This window comes from Sinohyriopsis cumingii, chromosome 8, assembly GCF_028554795.1.
Source record: "Sinohyriopsis cumingii isolate HCF-2022 chromosome 8, ASM2855479v2, whole genome shotgun sequence".
In the NCBI taxonomy this organism is placed as follows: Eukaryota; Metazoa; Mollusca; class Bivalvia; order Unionida; family Unionidae; genus Sinohyriopsis; species Sinohyriopsis cumingii.
Window position 1 is genome coordinate 87346824 of NC_142968.1, and position 21584 is coordinate 87368407.

A 21584-nucleotide genomic window follows, 5' to 3' on the forward strand; every position below is an offset into this window, starting at 1 on the left:
TCCCAAAGAAGTTTTTCCGCCTCAAGTGGATATATAGTTAAATGATTACACGCTTTGGCTAACAAACGTAAAAATGCTGAAGATCATGTTTGACGTAAAATAATGTTTAAGCTTTAATTGTAAAATTATTTCTGTTTAAACTGTACACCTATTTGCCTTACTTAGAATGATATATGATTTCTTCCTTGTATAGAAGCATGACATTTTTCTGAACTGTTGTAGCATAACTCGGAATACAATAAAGAGAAGATTATTGTAGCAAATGGAACATGCAAGGAAATACATGGTATATACTTCAAATGGATTCAAAACAAGTCAAGAGAGCATTTGAAATATTTACTAATGCTTAATTGGCTAAAATATAAAGTCATTGTCATATGGAATAATATTAGGAATGATTTGCATTATAATAAAATTTCTTCCAATTGACAAAAAACGAATAGGAGAAACAGTTGGAATAAAAATAATATTGGTATCGATCCTCGGAAAAACTTCAATTTACTTATCAATTAATAGAATGTAGCGAAAAGGTCATGTAAGGCATGACTGAAGAAAAGTTTACGGTTTCTAATCAGTAGAGAAAGTTGTGTGCAAAATGATATTGGATGGATATTTTGTAAAGCTTTAATTTCTTTGGAAAATGAATGGAAGGTGGAAAAAGTAAAACTAAAGAAGATTGAAAGATTAAAAAATCACAAGAGAAGGTAACTTCACAAATGATAAAATATATACAAAGAGCTGTACCTGGAAAACTAGATTGAAAACGGTCAGAAGAATTGCTCAAAAGCTAACGCAGAAAAGGTAATTAATAAGAGCAAAGATGTAAAGTTTATAACCGAAGGAAAACCGGTGTCCTGTTCCCATTATGTCAACATATTAAACAACATTTATTACTTGATAGGTAATAAATATTGAACTGAAGATAATTCTAAGGTTCCTAAATCACTAGAGAATGACTTTTGAAACTTGTTTTTTTTTTTTAAATCATTGTTTGGTTAAAATGAATATCTCTAAATCAGTAAAACGTACAATTGCCTGCTAAATAAATACATGGTGGCAAAATTAAAATCAGGAAAATGTAAAGGTTCATGAATCATCAGAGAGGGTAACTTCACAAAAGATAAGAGACAAGGTTTAGTCACCGAGTACCTTAATAACCTGGATGATGCATTTAGCCTGTACTGATTCTACTCATGATGCTGGTGATTGCAATATTTAAACGATAAGCCAAAACTTAATAATAATATTTATAAAAAACAATGGCAAACAAAACTTAATGATTTTTAAAAAATAACTTTCCGATGAATATGCTGTATATGAATACATTGTAATTTTATTTGTGACGGGTGTTACCATGTATGTTTCTTACAGATTTTTGTTGTAGGTATTTGTAACAAAAAATAGACAGCTGTCGAAGTATAATAAATACGTATCTGGTAACAAGCAGGAGAAGATACATCGGTTAGTTAAATATCTCAGGCAAACACATCGTTGTATCCCTCATACACCAAGAAGCATTAAACGAAAAAAAAAGATTACAGATTTGTGTACAAAGGCTGAATGATTGTACCTGGTATTTTTTGTGTCATTTGACAGAAAGGTTAAAATAATAACCATGCAGAGGTAAAGAATGTAGGCAAAAAATACTTGAAAGACATAATGTACCATAAGAAAGTTACGATCTTTTTCAGGCTAGATGACAACTTTTTTTACGTCATATAAAAGTTGTTACCTGTATCGGTGAGAACAAAAAGAGATGAACAAGGTGTCATAAAGGGAATTTGTTTTAGATTAGGGTTTGCTGTCGAGGAGGTTGAGATTAGCTATTGGAGCTAAACAATCGTACCGAAGCGATACAGTTCATAGTGTACTGAAAGATGTTTAGGATACCAATTAACTTTCATATACCAACAGACCACTGTCCACTGTCTGTGTGCTCTTCCTCAGGACTTAAGATTTATCATTACACTTGCTAAGGATACTGAATGATAGATGGTGGTAACTAGGACAGCGAAATGGAACACATCTGTTAGCAGCAGAATATGATTAAGTCAGAATAAATCACTCAATCCGTCAATGACAGGTACATAGACGGTGTCGTTTTATAGTATGACTATATAACGAGATTGAGAGAAAAATATACATTGTAGACAATACACATTTAACTACCAACGCTTTCGATTTTCCGAGAATAACCTTGAAAGGTGTTTGGACATTGTGCAGAAGGTTGTCTGCCTCGACACGAATGCAGAATGAATCTGCATAATATGCGAAGAGTCTCAACTATTACCGTATTCGCTTTTAAATTTCGTTTGGTAGGATTTCATACATCATCCATTTGGATAGCTATAGCACAGTAAAACATCATAACTTGATTTGATAAGTTGATCTTTCCTGTTTTCTTACTGACTTGAAGCTAGTTTGTCAAAAGTTCAAATTATATACCTTACATCTTTAAACAAGATTCATGAGGTAAACAATGTGTTTTGTAATAGTTTGCTGGTCAACTTGTGTAGTGTTCAAAACAAACATTCATGTGTTCTTAAAAATGTCTTATATCATTATGGTGTTCTTCTTGACATCGTTGTAAAGAAGGTCACCTGGTGCATTCATTTTCAAGTGTTGCATTACATCTGAGTACTGGTAATCGTTATCTTATATGTTACTGTGACTCAGATTTGAATGTTACTGTGAATCAGATTTGAATTTTAGTGTGACACAAATTTGAATGTTAGTGTGACGCAGATTTGAATGTTAGTGTGAATCAGATTTGAATGTTAGTGTGACACAAATTTGAATGTTAGTGTGACGCAGATTTGAATGTTACTGTGACTCAGATTTGAATGTTAGTGTGACACAAATTTGAATGTTAGTGTGACGCAGATTTGAATGTTAGTGTGAATCAGATTTGAATAACAATTTTATTTTGATTGTATAGACGTTTTGTTAAATCTCACTATGCATATACTGACATGGGAAATGTTATTATCTCTAAAATTTATATTTTAGTAACAGTTTGATTCAGTTTTGCTGTAAGATTGTAACACATGAATTTTTAGCCAGCTGCTATAGATATTATCCTATAAACCTACATATATTTGCAATTATATTAATCTTTTTCAATTTGTATTTCATAGCTAACCTTCATACATATATTTATTATGAACACCTTGCTGAATGAATCGTATTTCGTATAACTTTGTGCAAATTTGATCTTATTATGCGGGCCAACTTTTTACAAGTATTTTGGTGATCAGACGACTATCATAACATGACAATTATGGCTGAATTGTGTGATGTTCTTTGGACCTTTGAAATTTAAGTTGTAATCTCTATGAGCATGACTTCTATATATTCCAATTAAGTGACAGTGAAAACTGTACATTGTAATACTTGTCTTTTAAAACTACGAGACATACTTATTGAGCTAAATAAAACGTGTCTGATCTTTATTAGTATATAGAGCATAGTTTCCATTGTTCAGTTTGTTATAGACTAGTCTGTCGATTCCACTCAGACAATTCATAAACGCTTTTATGCAATCTGTGCATTTGAAAACCATTAGCCAGCAACAATTTTTTGTGAAATGAACTGACATACATGCAAAGCTCTGATGTGTTAAATCTGTTTTAATTATCCAGGAAGTACATGTACTCTTTTGTAGGATCGTTATATGTGGTGGGTAGCTCGCACGCGAAGAAGTATATATTATCATCATACTTTCAAAGTCACAATATATATCATATGGAATTTTCCACTGATGATTATTTTTTTTAAAACTCGTCCACAGAACCATTTTCGGATTTGATGTCTATCAAGTTTTCTATAGTATAATATGGTCTTTTGTGATCTGATAATTTTTATGAAAACTAATACAATGCAATCATATTGTACATATCTATTTAATCGCATGATGTTTGATTGCTCGTAATTATATTGATCTAGATAAATGTTTAACGGCACCTTATGGTTATTCTTCGATTCCATCAAATAGAATATAATTATCATGTCATTACAGTTATTTATTTCTTTTCTGACACTCTAACTGATGCGATGTATTTTTCAGCCTCTACTTCATACACAATTATGTAACAATATGTATTCTCATTTTTGCTTTGATGTAATGTTATAGTGCATATATCAAACAAATGACTGGGTCTAGCCAGACTGTATTTTGATGGTATAGCTAAATCATCTCTCACGTATTTAGTACATATTCTACTGCATAACATATTTCTCGGGTTAACACAAGCCTTCAGTTTTCATCCATTCAAATGAAGCCTTCAGTTTTCATCCATTCACGTGAAGCTTTCAGTTCCCTTCATTCACGCGAAGCCTTCAGTTTTCATCCATTCACGTGAAGCCTTCAGTTTTCATCCATTCACGTGAAGCCTTCAATTCCCATCCATTCACGTGAAGCCTTCAGTTTTCATCCATTCACGTGAAGCCTTCAGTTTTCATCCATTCACGTGAAGCCTTCAATTTTCATCCATTTACGTGAAGTTTTCAGTTTTCATCCATTCACGTGACGCCTTCAGTTTTCATCCATTCACGTGAAGCCTTCAGTTTTCATCCATTCACGTGAAGCCTTCAGTTCCCATCCATTCACGTGAAGCCTTCAGTTTTCATCCATTCACGTGAAGCCTTAAGTTTTCATCCATTCACGTAAAGCCTTCAGTTTTCATCCATGCACGTGAAGCCTTCAGTTTTCATCCATTTACGTGACGTTGCATATTAGCATCCTCTTACTAACTCAATCATGTATACGCGCAATTTTTAAACTTCAATTCGATCAAAGACCCACTTTGTATTCTCAGTTCTTTTCTGTCCAAATTTGGTATGTAAAACGCCAAACAATATTCAGTTACATCCCCAATTTCACCGTAATTCATTATTTTCTGGTGTGATGTTCAAAGAATAAAATTAACGTTCACCCACTCGTTTCATGAGTCTGATGCTAAGCTAAACATCTACATGAACAAAATGATGGATAATTCGAAATATTACTGTTTCAGGTATGGTTCAGTGTCGTTGAATAACCAATACAAGTTTCGACTGTTACCGCCCTAATATCTGCACTCGTTTACGTGTCTCTTGAAATAATCTTTAAGTCTTTTCGAGATGATTCTGTCTGCATTCTTGATTATTCATATATCTCAGTTCTCTAATTGTTTGGATATATAAGAATGATACTTTCAGGTCTTTTATTTATCTAACATATATTAAAATAGCTTGATGACATATCGAGGTCTTCATCTTTTTCTTTATTGATTTAACATTTCATCATTTTTGACTTGCACTAAATGAGTTGATCTCATGTCATCTATTTCAGGACAATTTCCACAAGTACCTAAACATATTCACCATGTGGGTAGTACACTGAAAAACTCTTAACCACCCACATAGGAAGGCCATATTTTATCATGTTGATCTTTTCCTACATTTGCTATCGAAATTTCATACTTAATTATTCGTCATACTTCAGCAGTTTGGTTGCAATTAGTATTTTGCATGCTGTTACGACTATTTGGTCTTTAACTAAGTGATAGAAACAAACTAAAGGAACAAGTTTTGTAAAACTTAACAAATAATTTAATTCTCTAAGTTATAAAATAAAAATTGAAGAGAAACGTATAGTATTATGAATTAAATCCGAAATGATCCTGAAAGTTCTATCACAGGTCCAAATGAATAGTGTTTCGAAAGAGTTCCAGTTCCTGAATGTGCTGATATACCAGTATTCTTGAACATGCCGAAGTGCAACTGTCTTGATATATCAAAATGGCATTGTCCAAAAACACCTTTGAATGAATTCACAATAATCCCAGTCAAAACTGAAATACAGCTGTAACGACGCCCTCTTAGTAAGAGGGGTGGTTAATTGGATTTGGCTGGCGTTATCTAGAGGATGACATTCCTCGATATTATAGCCCACCGGGCCTGAAAGAAGAATAAAGTTTCAACAGAGAAAATACTGGGGAGAAATAAAGCAATACGAACCCCCTTTTGACAAGAAAATAACAGATTTAATCAGAACAAATTGATAATGGCAATTCCAATTAAGTTAGATTATATCAATATAATTTAACAGGTGTGACTAATTTGGATTTATTTCATCATCATAACGATACGAGAAAAGAGCACAATGTCCACGATTGATTTCACCACCTTTAATCAGGTTTAGACGGCTCAGAATCTGTGAACGACATTGCGTGACAATTTCCCTTTGAAAAATTCTAAGTGGACATAGTTTCCTACCACGCGGTTAGGGTTGGTAGCTCAGATGTTTACTTTCTAAGGAACGTGTCAAGATACCCCGGTCAATTTCACTGAGCGGGAATTATGTCGTTTTGAAGTTTACACCGACGGGGATGGAGGTGGTAGATGAACGATGAAAGGTCGAATTGACCCTTCCCAAAGACTCTTCTGGCTTAAATGCGATAGGATTTTAATGCTCAATGCATTCAACTTTTAAGTTCACTGCAATTCAAAATTCGACACTTCACAACAGCACATCCGACGTACGTGGCAATACATCCACATAACTTAATCAATGGGAAATTACCCAAAACTGTACACGTGGTCAGTTTCTATAATTCATACCCTAATCATCAACCTATTTATAGCTCATTATCAAAAAATAGAATCTACAGTCATGGCCCAATGGTCAAACACACTATGCAAATATACATGACTACGCCTTTTTATTTATTTTTTGCACACAGGAGATTTTCTTTAGTGCTTTTATCATACGTGAGCCCTATAAACTTTGTTTAGGGCATGTATTGGAATATTTTGGGGCTATTCAAACCCAGAAGGAAGTTTTATCTGTTTGTATGAGATCAATAGTAAGTACTGAGTTTAGCGCAATTATATATGTTAATGTCTCAAGTAAGACTGAATCCGTCAAATGTTGACTCAGAAATCAAACCCACATGCAACTGAACTAATTCAGTCAGTTACTTGTACTGTAATTTGTAGTCAATGTGAACATTTGATTTGTTTTGCTGTCTGCATTCCTGTGCACTTCTAAGACCTTTTTAAAAATTTACGTGACCCAGTGCTGTCATTACAGGTGCATTGCAAGTGTTGCCGCCTATGGGCAACGCCAGGTAAGTCAGTAAATAGGAATATCTGTAATTTGAATTAATCGGTTTGTCGTTCGCTTAAATCAATCAGATCATTTACCCTGACACAATTACGCTCAGTACACTGCTCATTCATTTGTTTTGGTTGATTGACAAAAACACTACATTCTCATTAAATTTGGGGTATCACACTTTATATCCTGTTTTGAATGCATATTTCATTTGCCTGTTTAATTACCTGTTTTAACATGCTGGTGGAAATATGTGTCGAATGGTCCCACTACATACACACATACACGTGTAATCATCAGATTCTACAACGACGAGCCAATACTCTTTTCATGTGCATGAATCAAGTTGTCTCTTAAAAGAGCCGTGTCTGCATCGTTGATATCGAGTATTCCTCAGTTCCACATCGACTGGTGATTTTGAAGTACTACAATTATAGCATTTTTGTCAACTTTATTTAATTTAACAGTAAGATTACAATGCCATTTTAATGACAGTTTATGTTTTTATGCGATAGGACTATACAATACAATATATTGCATGTTCTAACAAAATACGTTGAGGCAAATTAACTTTACCACTGTTAATATGTTAATATCTCAGTAGTAAGGTATACGAATACATTGGCGTACATCCATGACCATCCGGTAGTATGGAAATGGTCCAAGAGTCAGGTCCAGGAACATTGGATTGTGGGGTGTATTTGTATGTTGTAGTTGGGGAAGATGTTAAGTAGTATACGGTTTATGAAAATGAGGGTGCATTATGCAATAAATAAGGAAAGTGTTTCCACAATGATGCTCTTGTTTGTGTTGTATGCACTGGTAAAGATAGTGGTTCACGAATGAGTCGGTAATACACCAGAGAGATGGAATCTGTCAATCACTGTTCACAGTTTTTATTTATGCATAAATATATTACTGTTTTAAATTAAACGGTTTGTCCGTTCCATTAATACATTGCCCACATCATTTTTACATCACTTTTACAGCTCAACCCTTGCATCAAAATATTTCATTAGTTTTAAATTTTATTCCAAAATGCCGTGGTTAAAATGATGCATGTTCTGAGGACAGATTAGGAGACGAAGCTTACAATAGGTATCTGTTTAGGCAGAACTGCATCGTTCACCCCTCCTCCCACTTGTCTAATCGGTGACCTAGAATAATGCATAGAAATAGTACATGATTTCAAACATTCATTAAATACACAAAAAGGAATTACTTCTTGTAGAATCTGGTTCCTTTCTTTCTTCCCAAATAAGGCACTGTTTTCAGAGTTATAGTTTTACAAGTTTCCAGGTCCGGAATTTAAAGAAAATTTCATATCAGCCCCTACCTGTATCCAAGACTGTGATACCCTTAAATAGGCAGGAGTGTGATTGTCGTTACACTATATGCATGTGCACACACACACACACACACACACACACACACACACACTCGCGTACGTATTTTGGGGGGCCCCGAGTGGTCTAAAGCGCTCTCCGTTACGGATCACTGCCATCTCACCTCTGTCTGCGTGGGTTCGAGTCTCCGATTCGGCCAATGTGGGTATGTGAGAAAGCTTGCCATTAGCTTCTCGTGGGTCGGTGGTTCTTTCCTGGATTTTCCTGGGTTTTTCCTCCACCATTAATACTGGCCGTCATGTATAGCCTATCGTGTGCTGAATAATGGCGTTAAACCCTACAACAACAACAACAACAACAACAACGTACATTGGCGCATATCACTTTAGGCATTATAACTACTAGTACGATAATTTTGTAAATAGTCTTTGTAAATATGTACATGGCGGTCGCAATAATTGCGCTGGATGAAACTGCACTCTGAGTAAACTTCGCCTTGGGCGCACCACAGCTTCAGAGGACAACAAGTTTGGTGCTTATTTTTTAAATTAATAGTTATAAGCATAATAATTTAATTTAGGTATTTTACTGAGAAAGCTATACGTTTATATAAGTAAAATAAAAAATCAAAGAACATTCCTCTTGAACTGACACCCTCACCTCCGTGTTTGTTGCCCCAGTTGGTCGTCCGTATCGCCCGACCCTTAAGATGGCTCTGAGCATGCATGTGCATATTAATCCACAGCGTACTTGGAATCAGGATTTATGATTCACTGTTTACTGTAATGCCGTTTAGTGTGCACGTCCAGGTCAATATCGACCATCGGATCAATCAGCATCGACATCTGTGGCGCGTCATTGCAACGCAATTTACTTCTTGCATTGACACTTTATAACATTCAAAGTGCTGCTGTGTCGTAAAACACCAAATCAATCGTCTGCAGGAATTCATGACCAAATCATCTTCATTTCAATTTTGCGTAAAAACAAAGTGTGAAGCAAAAAATAAATATATCATTTATATATAGAGTCGCATATTTTCTACGAGTATGAAATTCTGTCTGATGCAGATCAAATATTAATGGCATATGTTAAATAACTTTGATGTTGTGCAACCTAGGTGATACTATTTTAGTTGAAATATGCCAAGGAATTTACACAGAACTGTGTCTCTCACATGGAAAAAATGGTTTAATTTTTAAAGGGTAGGCATGACATTTTAAAAATAAAATGGTCTTTTTTCATTCATAGATAAACTTCCTATTTCCTACAGAATATATTCAGTAATGACCAAACTCGTTTTTTTTAAAAAAAAAAAAGGTTTTGTAACATTCTAATGTGTCTAGCGGACTTTACAATTTTTGAACAAAGCTGAGCTTGGACATGCAAACTCTTACATCATTCAGCATATTTTTCAGAAAACTAGCGGTACTTCCAAAGGGTAGATCTTGACATATCAGTACCCGTATTCATAAACCTCCTCAGCAGGTGGAGTACCCACTCAAAAGTCAAATATTTATTCATGGTTAACACAGAATTTATTAAACGTTCATGAAACAAGCTACTTCCTATCTATTTACCTACATTCTCATTCTTAACGAGATATTAACATTAGAAGCTTTATCATAAAAATGCATTCTCTCAATACTGGATATTGCACACTGAGATTAGTGTACACTCAAGCTGATGTGTTTTATGAATACAGGACTAAGTGCATTCCACAGACCATTGTAGCACACAGTACGTAATAAACACTTGCATATACAAATATACGCATGTTGATATATCGATATATATCTGTAGATACATATTTGATACGATACAAATTGCCGATATATATATATATATATATATATATATATATATATATATATATATATATGAGCGTGTGTGTGTGTGTGTGTGTGTGTGTGTGTGTTGTTTTTGTTTCTAGTACATGCATGCACGCACATACATACATACATACATAGGGACGGACGGACAGACATAAACACAGAATATATATATATATATATATATATATATATATATATATATATATATATATATATATATATATGTTCTTCATCATAATCATTAGTATTATATAAAAAGTGGAGTTGGTCGAAGGGACATTCTAATGGATTTTTTCTAATCGATGCTGCTCTCTATTGACAATACAGATGAGAGTTATATCAACCATACAATGACAATCGGTGTTAAGAATACCAAGAGCAATGATTTTAGAGTTTGTGCTGATTGTGCATTTTCTTCTCAATGTCGACAGTTACCCTAACATTGTCAACAACTATCTTACCATTGTCAACGGCTACCATACCATTATTAACAGCCGCCCCACCATTGTTAACAACTACCCTCCCATTGTCAACAACTGCCCTACCATTGTCAACATCTGCCATACCATTGTTAACAACCACCCTACCATTGTTAACAGCTACCCTACCATTGTCCACAACTACCATACCATTGTCAACAACTACCCTACCTTTGTTAACAACTACCCTCCCATTGTCAACAACTGCCCTACCATTGTCAACATCTGCCATACCATTGTTAACAACCACCCTACCAATGTCAACAGCTACCCTACCATTGTCCACAACTACCATACCATTGTCAACAACTACCCTACCTTTGTTAACAACTGCCCTGCCAATGTCAACAGCTACCCTACCATTGTCCACAACTACCATACCATTGTCAACAATTACCCCACCATTATTAACAACTACCCTCCCATTATCAACAACTGCCTTTCCATTGTCATCAACTACCCTACCAGTGTTAGCAGCTACCCTGCCAATGTCAACAGCCGTCCTACCATTGTCAAAATCTACCCTACTTTTATTTCACTTAATGTAATACAACATATTCTAGGAGAAAATACTCTTTAACAGACTAACCCCGTAAATAATCCATCCCCTGTAGATACATAAAAATAAAGGTGTCTTATCATTCAGTACGCAAAAGCATTTTGAAGTATTGCCAACGAAGTTGATAAATCTCCCTTTAATTCTTAATCCTTTCATAATTGTCTTTGTTGTGGGAAATTATTTTAACATTTTACGGCTTTGTACAGTCGACTTAAATTATATTTAAGTTGGCTTGCCATATGTCATCTAACAGTTAATAACGGAGATATTATATGTGAAATCAATTAAAGAACTTACACATGGTGGTAGCGTTATTCAGTAGTCAGTGATAATGTCTATTCAAACATAGGAGATTTAGGCTCAAGTAATATTTTTTAAAATCATGTATACCATTGTAATCGATAAAAGAACTTAGTTAAGAGATAGAATTATTGCCTGTAGAAGCAGTAGATTTAAGGATATGGTCTTATTTGACGGTTTGGTAACGCCAGCTGAAGCTTTCAGCCGCACAATTACAAATTGTTTGGATACTTATTTCAATACAATGGATCAAACTGAAAATGCTATTGTGAGCACGCACGGTAACCAACGTTTATTTGACAAGGTGATCTATATTTTTAAAACTTGGTAGGAAATCCTCACGCATTAGACATTATTGTCCATTGTTATTAACAACATATAATTACTCAATTGTTATTGGGACAATTTAATCTGCACTATATCAGTTTTGTCTTGGTGTACTTAAACGTGTCTGACTCTCAGTGGCATAGTGTTAGTGTATGTTAGACTTGAAATACGTCTTAATAATAGTTTTAAAAAGCCATTATTTCCTGTACCAGTTTCCACGGATTTATACATGCAATGGTGCTGTGAGTCTCTGTACCTAAATATCGGTCTGTCAGCATAGGTAATTCAAAAGAAAAGAAAATATGTTTTGCTGCATGGAGATACTAGGTTTTGAAAATGAAGACGTCATCTCTCCTATACCATTATCGGATGACTTGAAATTCGGGAGGAAAAGATACATTCGGAATATGGAACTGATCCAGAGGTAGTAGTTGATACAAGTTTGAATGATACTATATTAACTTTAAAGTGCCGATCATAGTTAATATAAATTTATTTTATAGGCCAAAGCTGACTCCATTATCATAAACAATACAGTTAAATTTCACTCTTGAATCTGTTAGGCACTATTGAAATCTTGACATAATGTTTGATCTATGTCATAACCTGGTTCACCTAGTATACATTTTTGGAAGGACCCTTTAAAAGCGTCTCATGTCGTGGAAAGTGTGTTTTAACGTTTTATTTTGTACTTGCTCGACTCAAATGCCCTTCCTGTCTTTGTTCTTCTCAAGAGTGGTTGATACGATTCGGGTAACTGCGTGGTAGTGTCAAGAGTTTTCAAAGACACGCATGACAATCATAAAAGTGAGGGGATAAACAAATAAATATCAACAACGGTACATCTATTTACATATTATTCGCTATTTCATTAAGTTATATCATGTTTTCATGCCAAAAATCATTAGTCTTTAAATTATATATATATATATATATATATATATATATATATATATATATATATATATATATATATATATATATATATATATATATATATATACACTTTCCCATATATCCTTGCTGTGCTGATGGTTACAGGGTAACTGAGCTTCGTCCTTGACAGGCTATTTCTCAACACACTCTTGTACCTGCTCTTGGTGGGGAAAAATCTTTTTACAGTCTGAAAGAAATATATAAGAAAGTTTAATAAGGGTGTAAGTAAAGATATTGAAAGAACAAATAACTAATTCTTAATTCAGTGAACTACCATTTTCAAGTTCTTAAGGTGTAAAAACAGTGATCACCGTCGCAAGCAACGGGCAAAAATCCTCTACGCTTCTTCTTCAGATGTGACGGCCTGCGATAAGATTTGGTCATCTCTGATGATCATGCATAAACCTACTTTACCAGTCGTTGCGAATCCGAGGAAAATGTTCTTGGAAAGTTGACCCAGCATGGACTTTCATGTTGTCTGAATAAACCAATTCTTGTTTCTGTTCCAACACAAACGCAGACAAGGTCACTTTCATTTTATCATTTAGAGAGAAGGAACATTGTACAAACATTCATACGATTAGTCGCTTTAAAACTGAAAAAAATGTCATAATGTATACAGTGTAAATGTTGTGTCCTTGTTCCAGGCTTCTGGAGTCCAATGAGAGCGAGGATCCCTCTGAATTCGACGGCATGGGGAAAATGCACTTGCTGGATGAGGGTTTGGATGGGTACGAATCAACGGATGACAGATTTACACAAAATCCAGAGGCTTTGCTAGGTAAAACTAGATATCAATCAAGCACATTAACAAATGCATGCGTCCTCTGGTGTTCGTGCCTTCTTTGGCAAATATGAACCAATGCTGTTTTATACCAAATTGAATTTCTGGACCAGGGTAAAAAGTTCGGCATGCTTGCTCTTATTTCTTTTCTAAAGATTAACACAAAGAATATTGTTTTATTCCGATTTGTTTCTTCTGCACATTCCCACCTTTGATGTTAGGATGTGTTCTTGACAACTTGGAAAAGGTCGGTACAATTCTAGTATGCACACCTTTACGATAAAATTGAGGTATCTTATTTTTCATAGCGCTAATAGTTGATTATGTTAGGCCGTAAAATAAACGAGCTTATTTAATTTGTAAATAATTTTTGAAAAGGAAATTCATTGAAAAGAACGTGTCAGACTCGTTTAATGGATTTTGGCAAAAATTGCGACTGATTGCCAGTTTGCTTAATGTAACTGAAATTATATAGACGCCTTTAAAAAAATAACAAAGAAAATAACGATGGAAATTTCTAGTTTAGTATATTATTAAAAAGTGATTTGTTCTTACTTAATATATGCTGGGGTATCACATTTTTGTAGGTAAGAAATGCTTGGAAAAACACATTAAAATAAATTGTACAAACCTGCCAACAGAGTGGTTCACAACATGCTTTGGCGAAAATGTCCCGTCCTTATTACATTAATAAAAAAAAATAGACAACAAACTGCCAAAAATGCAAGAGAAGTGATTCAGCAGAACACATTCCAAGTTTAAATAATTGATGGAAAACACCATTCTGTGCAGTTTTAACTAGAAGTTTAGTGGCCGCCTTTTAACTTTAACCAAGATGAAGTGATACTGAACTCTCCATCGCAGGGAAAGCGATCCAGAATGAAAGAGTAAGGAAATAATCCAAAATACGAAAGTAGAAATCCTTATACAGAATTTCCAATAACAGGGAGGGTGATGAGGAGGTGCAAGCTGACGAGTCATCTAAAACTACAGAAAAGTCATCGATAGGAAAAAAGTGATGGAACGTGTCATAATTTCACAGATATTATTTCCTATTCCAGATTTCTTAGCCAACTGCTGTCGCATATGACCTTTTCAAGAAATATGCCATTTTAGTGATATTAAGCACCTTAGATTATATTGTATTTCCAACTTCTATTGATCGACAATTTTAAATCTATTAGCTAGTGTTAATTTGTCATTAAAAGAAATCAAATTGCCCTTCATCAACTGACGCGCGCGCGAGCGAGAGAGAGAGAGAGAGAGAGAGGGAGATTTCACCCACGACTGCATGACTTGTAAATTGCGAAAAAAGTTAAAGTAGTGGTTATTGCGTATCACAAAATTAGAATATTGGTTAAAGACTAGTTACTTTTTCATCGCTGTATTAATTTTAATTTGGATTGGATAATGTACTTACCCACTTTTTCTGCATTCATTTTCAAGTATGTTTTCAAAATGTATACCATCTTTGAGAGTGCTGGAACAGTAAGTAATACCACAGCCGAATCAAGGATGAAATTATAAAATATGTTCGAACTTATCTGAATATACGGTACTTGTGATGCAAGAGGTATAGAAATGGTTCATAATATTTACTTTGGGTTTGTGTCCTATCAAAATAACTTTTTATTGCAGGACATTTGCATGAATAAGCGATCTGTTGTAAGCTTCATCGTTTCAAATCTGGCGATAACATGCATGTTAGAAGACGAACAGACCGATGTTGTAAGACCTGAAACAATAATTGCAGCATAAATAGTACTGTTTGTTATCAGTGTACATTTAAAATATTTAAAGTGTTCAATATTGTTATCGTTTTACAATAAATCGAGGACAACTTTCCACGTTTTATTATCGTTTGACAATAAATGGGGGCAATCATCCACGTTTTATTGACGTTTGATAATATATCGTGACAACTGTTTATGTTTTGCAGACTTAATCACTATGACGTCTCTCAGGGGTCGGTACGGGGACGAGCACGTTCAAGTAGAAAGTAGACAATACTCAAATGATGACGTAGAGTTTGAGCATTACGTCCAGCAGTTTCCTATCGATGACAAAATATCAGAATGTTTCTCGTCTTCTGATGACGTCATGAGGAAAAAATCAAGTTTCCTGGCGGTAGGGTCACAAACTATCTTGCTTGCACTTTATGCACATTAACTGACTCGTATCTAGACTACGAATTAATGCACTTCTTAGACATAATCCCACGCCGCCCGTTTTTGTAAGTTCACCATGAATTAGCCGTGAAAAATTAGGAGAAAAGAGATTTGTACATTGAGTTCATTGGGTACTATTTAATTTAGGTCCTCAAGTTGATTGCCGCAATTTCTTCTACTTAAGTGGTACTATACATTATATAACTTTTCACATGAATAATCCAATGATGTTTGGTTAGTTTTAAGGGGTGTACTCCTTTAAGCTAATTTAGAGTCAATTAACGCATTTTGTATTATCACTTCTAAGTTTAATACTACGATTTTGATCTCAGGATTTACAATTTCATATGCCATGCCGAAACGAGAACGTACGGCATATTTCATTTTATTTTTGAGGTCAGTTGTCGTGGGTAAACAGTATTGAAAATAATTTGGTTCATTGCATCTTCTTGGCTTTGAAGCATTCGGTCGTAGACTCTACATCACTCATTACTGACTGATGACGTAATATCAAGTACGGTGCTGTGACATTTAGGGCTCTGTTTTAATAATCCTATTTCACTTTTAACTAATGTCAGATGATTTTTGTATCTGTCGAAGAAAGCTACTTCCATCTTATATATATATAATATATATATATATATATATATATATATATATATATATATATATATATATATATATATATATATATATATCCTGTTGTTTAAAAATGAAAGCATGCTATGGTCAAAAGCCCATGGCTGGTATAGTACCTTTGACGTTTTATAAATCAACATAGTAATCAACTACTCGAAGCTAACCAATTCTACCATTTAAACATTTTGGCCACAAAATGTTGGGATTCAAGGAACAACTCGTTTAAAGCATGTGTGCTTGAAAGAAGTATCCCATTGTGGTCTTAGGCCAGTATAATCAGCATGTTACTGTTGGGCTATCTGCCACAAAAATTGTTTGTAACATGTTTTCTTTCAGACCCTTTATTTTTTTTTAATATTTTTTTTTTTGTAGTGTAATGTGGCTGTCATTTTCTTATAGCATTCCTGGCTTACGTAGTGACTATTGAAATGAGAAGGAATCCTTACTTACATAGTTGACATTTGTAAATTCCTGAATTACTGTTGCAGTGAAAAGTTTACATCACATTTGAATGTCTACTATGTTTTGGTTTGTTAATTCATGAAGACATTAAACATGGATCTTTAACATAAATCATTTCAAAGTATTATATCTTGTCCTTGTGACAGCATGTATTTAGTGCTTGGTTTGGGGTGTCTTGAAGTGCTCTACAACTACAGGTGTTTCCTTGTTCACTGAGACACCCCCCCACACACACACACACACAAAACCAACTGGAAACACAACCTGCCTAGCTATCTACCAATATATACCATAAATACATGCATCCATTCATCGATTCAATGCAGAGTCATTACATGAAAATGAGCATCATAGTTTATGCACGAGGCTGTTGGTCTTTTAGAAAGTAATTGTATAAAGTACAGCAGTTATGAACTTAAATTTAGGATGTGAGAAATGAAAAGATTAGCTTACTAATTTGATACTTTAGGCATATCTATTCAATGATGGCCCATGTTCGCACTAACATAATAAATTTGCAGTGTGAAATGATACAATTGAATATAATCAAAGGGTGTGTATTATTTTAGGGAGGAAGACGTCCCCCATTTATGAGATGTCAGAATTGGAAGAAAAAAATGGGATGGAAGAGCTCTGGGATCGAGAACAATCCGCTCCTTATGAAGGAGGAAGACTCCAGATCTGGTGGATCCAAACGCTCTAGAACCATCAGGAGGTTGCTACATATGCCCAGAAAGAGCAAAACAAGTTCCGAGAAAACAGTAATCACGTGCATTCCTGATGCACCTTCTGCTGACATTCTCACAACATGGAACAACCCATGTCAAGATATTACGAATTCTTACAAGCGGCGGGATGAGGCACAGACGACCTGTCAAGATGAAAAAAGTGGACGAAAGGGGCATCATTCAAAGCAAAATCCTAATGGTGTTAACACTGTTAACACTGGTCCAACCAATGTAAAGTCTAGCAATCGTACCCTTGACAATACAAGTCATGATCTGAATCATCAGCTTGCCAAAGCGACGAGCACACTAATGGACACAACAGATGCCTTCAGTCCGATTCTGGTCGATGATGCAACAAATACGGTATGTATCATTGTTGTGTGAATGTTATCATGTATGAGCAGGTGAAAATTTGTTTGATGATGAAACCTTTGTACATCACTTAATTCAGAAGAAGTGAGAGAGAGAGTGAGAGAGAGAGGCTGTCTCAACTTTACAAATTGTCATTCAATTTAGCCTCTCCTTTTCTTCTCAGCTATCTTTAGCAGAGACCGGTGGTTGGAATGAACTTTGTGATTGATGTTGACAATACGTGTTCTTATAAAGTGCTTTATAATTGCTTTTTTCGTTTCATCTGAGAAAACCGTTTGATATTTGATATGACTGTAAAACGTTTTGTCATTGTTTTTCTAAAAATACCATCAAAACGCTCATAATCGTTATGACGAAATATTTTCGTTATGACGAAATATTTATAATACTGTCAACAGTTTTTGAGAGAGAGATGAAGTAATAAAACACACTGATGAGACAATTTAATTGATCAGATATCTTTTAGAAACTATCTTAATCGCAATATTTCCTTTTACTTTTTACGCCTTGGCTGATCCATGATCTAAGCAGATTTCTTGGGGTGTCTTAGGTCTACAGTATATACTGATATTGTGCGATGGAAACGTGAGTCAACTTTTTCCAATGTAAGTATGAAATGGAGGCCTTGAATTGTTCGCTAACTTTGCATTTATTGTCTGTTTAGATCCACCATATTCGGATCCTAGACCCAGCAGTAGCAGTGAAAATGAGAGATAAGGATGGAAACAACTTGCTACACCGTTGTGTGATAATGGGGAAGTCTGATGCTGTAGCTGAAGCATTGGGCCGGTTTCCTGGGATGTGCAGTGATTTAAATAATGACAGAATGACGCCACTGGAGCTTGCCGCTAAGGTCTCTTTTGCCCATATTATGCTGCTATTTTAGAAATATTAAATGAATTGTAGAAGTACATCACGTTTCTGGCAACGATTTGCTAGAAGAAGTCTTTTGTAAGCTAGGAATCTTCAATTTCATTTTCTCACAGTAACATTCGAAGATTTGGAAACAGTTATTCAGTTCCTTTTATTTTGCCAGATAATGGTTTCTTGAAGAAAGATTCGTATAGGCCGTTATAAAGAAAACATAATTATTTACATTGTACGAACACTAATCTTATTTGTCTTTTAGATGGGACAAGTCAGCTGTTTGCAGTACCTTTTAGACAGGACATTGAACTATAATGTTTTAGGATTGTCTCTGATTACACGACTTTTGACAGTTTCTGCAATCCACGGGAAGGTGAAGAACCTGTTTTTTATATTTTCTTCTTCTTTCGCTGATCATCTCAAGTTCGAATTCGAATATTAGCTGCGTAAATATTAGCAATGCACCTTAGATGTTACTTAAATTAAGACATGCAATTTTATATGCAAAACAAAATTTATTATAAATAATCAAAGTGGCTTATGTCTATCAGTTAAGTCTTGAACAATACATGTGTGCGCGTATTTGAAGAGTGCGTTGGTGCATTAATTTGGCATATAATTAGACACCATCAATCTAGAACAGTACAATTGTCATTTTAATAGCGACATGGAATATTGGAATCTGTTTAATATAGACAAGAAATATATGAGGCTGTATAACAATGGCAAGGGATATATGAGTCTGTTTAACAATGGCAAGGGATATATGAGTCTGTTTAACAATGGCATGGGATATATGAGTCTCTTTAATTTCGCAGGCAATGTTCCAGTTAAAAATGCATCATCATGGGTGAAAATAACCTTAAAGATGTCAACCGGCTCACCTCCCTTAAAATTCAACTTTCTATAACTGTTAACTATTTTATATCTAGATCTTAAGGAATAGTTGAGTCATAGCTATTTTCAACCATCCTCTCGGGGCTTCTATTTGCAATGTTGAAAAAGACAACAAAATTATGTGGATTTCCACTGTATGACACCTAGCAAGCACATATTTCAGCATTGGTCAATGCAGATAGTTGTATTTAGTCAGGTATTAACACGTATTTTCCTGTATTCATTTGCCCAAGGGGTAATTGTTTCCTCTCAAAATTTTCGTTTTCGTTTTGGCACGTGATAGATTCATAATGGCATCCAAATCAAGTAGACAGAACGAATTGGAAATGGGAATATGCAGAATGGTCTTTTTTCTTTTACAGTTAAATTTATTTATATTGAAATAGTCAGTCACTTTCCCAGTCTTCCTCAGTGTAAGTAGACTTGCTGTGCTTATACTTCATTGCACACCCAAAAATAATCTCTTCCCTTTTGAGGAGGTTCTGTATGGCGACAACATTTTGATTGATTCTTTTGAACAGGAGGAGTGTCTGGAACTGTTACTAGAGCGTATACCAGAGGTGGAGCATAACCAGACCCTGCTGCCAAGAGACAGGAGGGGGAACACTGCGGCACACGTTGCAGCCACTCATGGACAGTTGAGCTGTTTGCAGGTAGGATAGTACAACAAGGCAAACATCAATAATTCTGTACTAAATGTAGCTTTATGTTCATTTATACAGGCATTCGTCAGTATATTTTTTCTTTCATTCGTTCTACAAACATATCCAGGCATCATCTCCAGGCCTTGTTCTCAACTTGCAATATATTCATTCGTCGATGCACTGTCACCTATCACCAATATATTCCATTTTCTTATGCCTCATACTGGATATATTCGTTATTTCCAAAATTATTGCTGATTGTAAAGTGAAAATGTTTTTGACAGTTGCAATCACGGATAATACGAGTATAATTATTAAAAATAAAACCATATAAAGAACATTTGTTCCAGTTAGTAAAGAATAAGAAGGAAATAGTAATGAAGAACATTAAGATAAACGTGAAAAGCAAATGCCATCAGGTTCAAATCCTGCATCTTCAGATACATCGTGTTTGCTCTTTTACGTTTCAACCCAAGATGTGAACATGGAATACAAATGCACTTTCATTTCCAATAATATCTTGTCGGTACATTACCGTGGAATAGATTCACCTTACAAACCTTATACATATAGCTGAATTATTAAACCCCATTTTGTGTGTGTGTGTGTGTGTGTTTATATATACTTTTCCTGTTTTCTGAACAACGATAACCGTACATCAATAGTAATATATTCTATTGACATCTTAAATAAGCCCTCATAACAAATGCTTGAATTCTTATCCAGCTTTTGGTGAGAAAAGGGTTTGACATCTGCACAAGGAACTCATTGGGGCAACGTCCATTGGATATTTCACAACAGCTCAAACATCAGGACTGTTTCCAGTATCTTCTTTTGGTCGAAGCCTGTCGCAGTTTGATTGATTCTAGGATGTGGCAATGCCGTATCAATGAAAGGTCAATGTTACTGTTTTTTGTACATCTTTAAACGATGAATCTATTCACGTATAGACACACATGTTTAACAGTGGAGGAAGAGGTCTCATCTTGGTCACATTGAGTAGCATGTCTGCAAAAAGCAAAAGCAAAGACCTGTAAAAGAGTATCTTACTTAAAAAATGGTCTCCGTTTCAGTAACAAAATCACGCTGATTGCTATGGTCTTAAATGGTGAGAGGGTGCATTCGCATATTTATTTAATTAT

At 34.8% G+C, this 21584-nt stretch overlaps 1 protein-coding gene across 4 annotated transcripts in view; it reads left to right on the forward strand.

Annotated features, from left to right (window-relative positions):
* LOC149794078 (uncharacterized) overlaps nt 1–21584 on the forward strand; it is a 177209-nt gene that overhangs the window by 140144 nt on the left and 15481 nt on the right. For 2 of the 4 annotated variants that reach the window (XM_089968031.1, XM_089968032.1), the window contains exons 2-8: nt 13529–13662; nt 15605–15792; nt 17504–18025; nt 18699–18887; nt 19164–19274; nt 20320–20451; nt 21169–21338. In XM_089968031.1, the coding sequence (XP_089824157.1) occupies nt 13529–13662; nt 15605–15792; nt 17504–18025; nt 18699–18887; nt 19164–19274; nt 20320–20451; nt 21169–21338 (1446 nt within the window). Of the gene's footprint in view, nt 1–12115; nt 12370–13528; nt 13663–15604; nt 15793–17503; nt 18026–18698; nt 18888–19163; nt 19275–20319; nt 20452–21168; nt 21339–21584 lie in introns of those variants that run through there. The other 2 variants (XM_089968029.1, XM_089968030.1) reach the window with 2 other exon arrangements.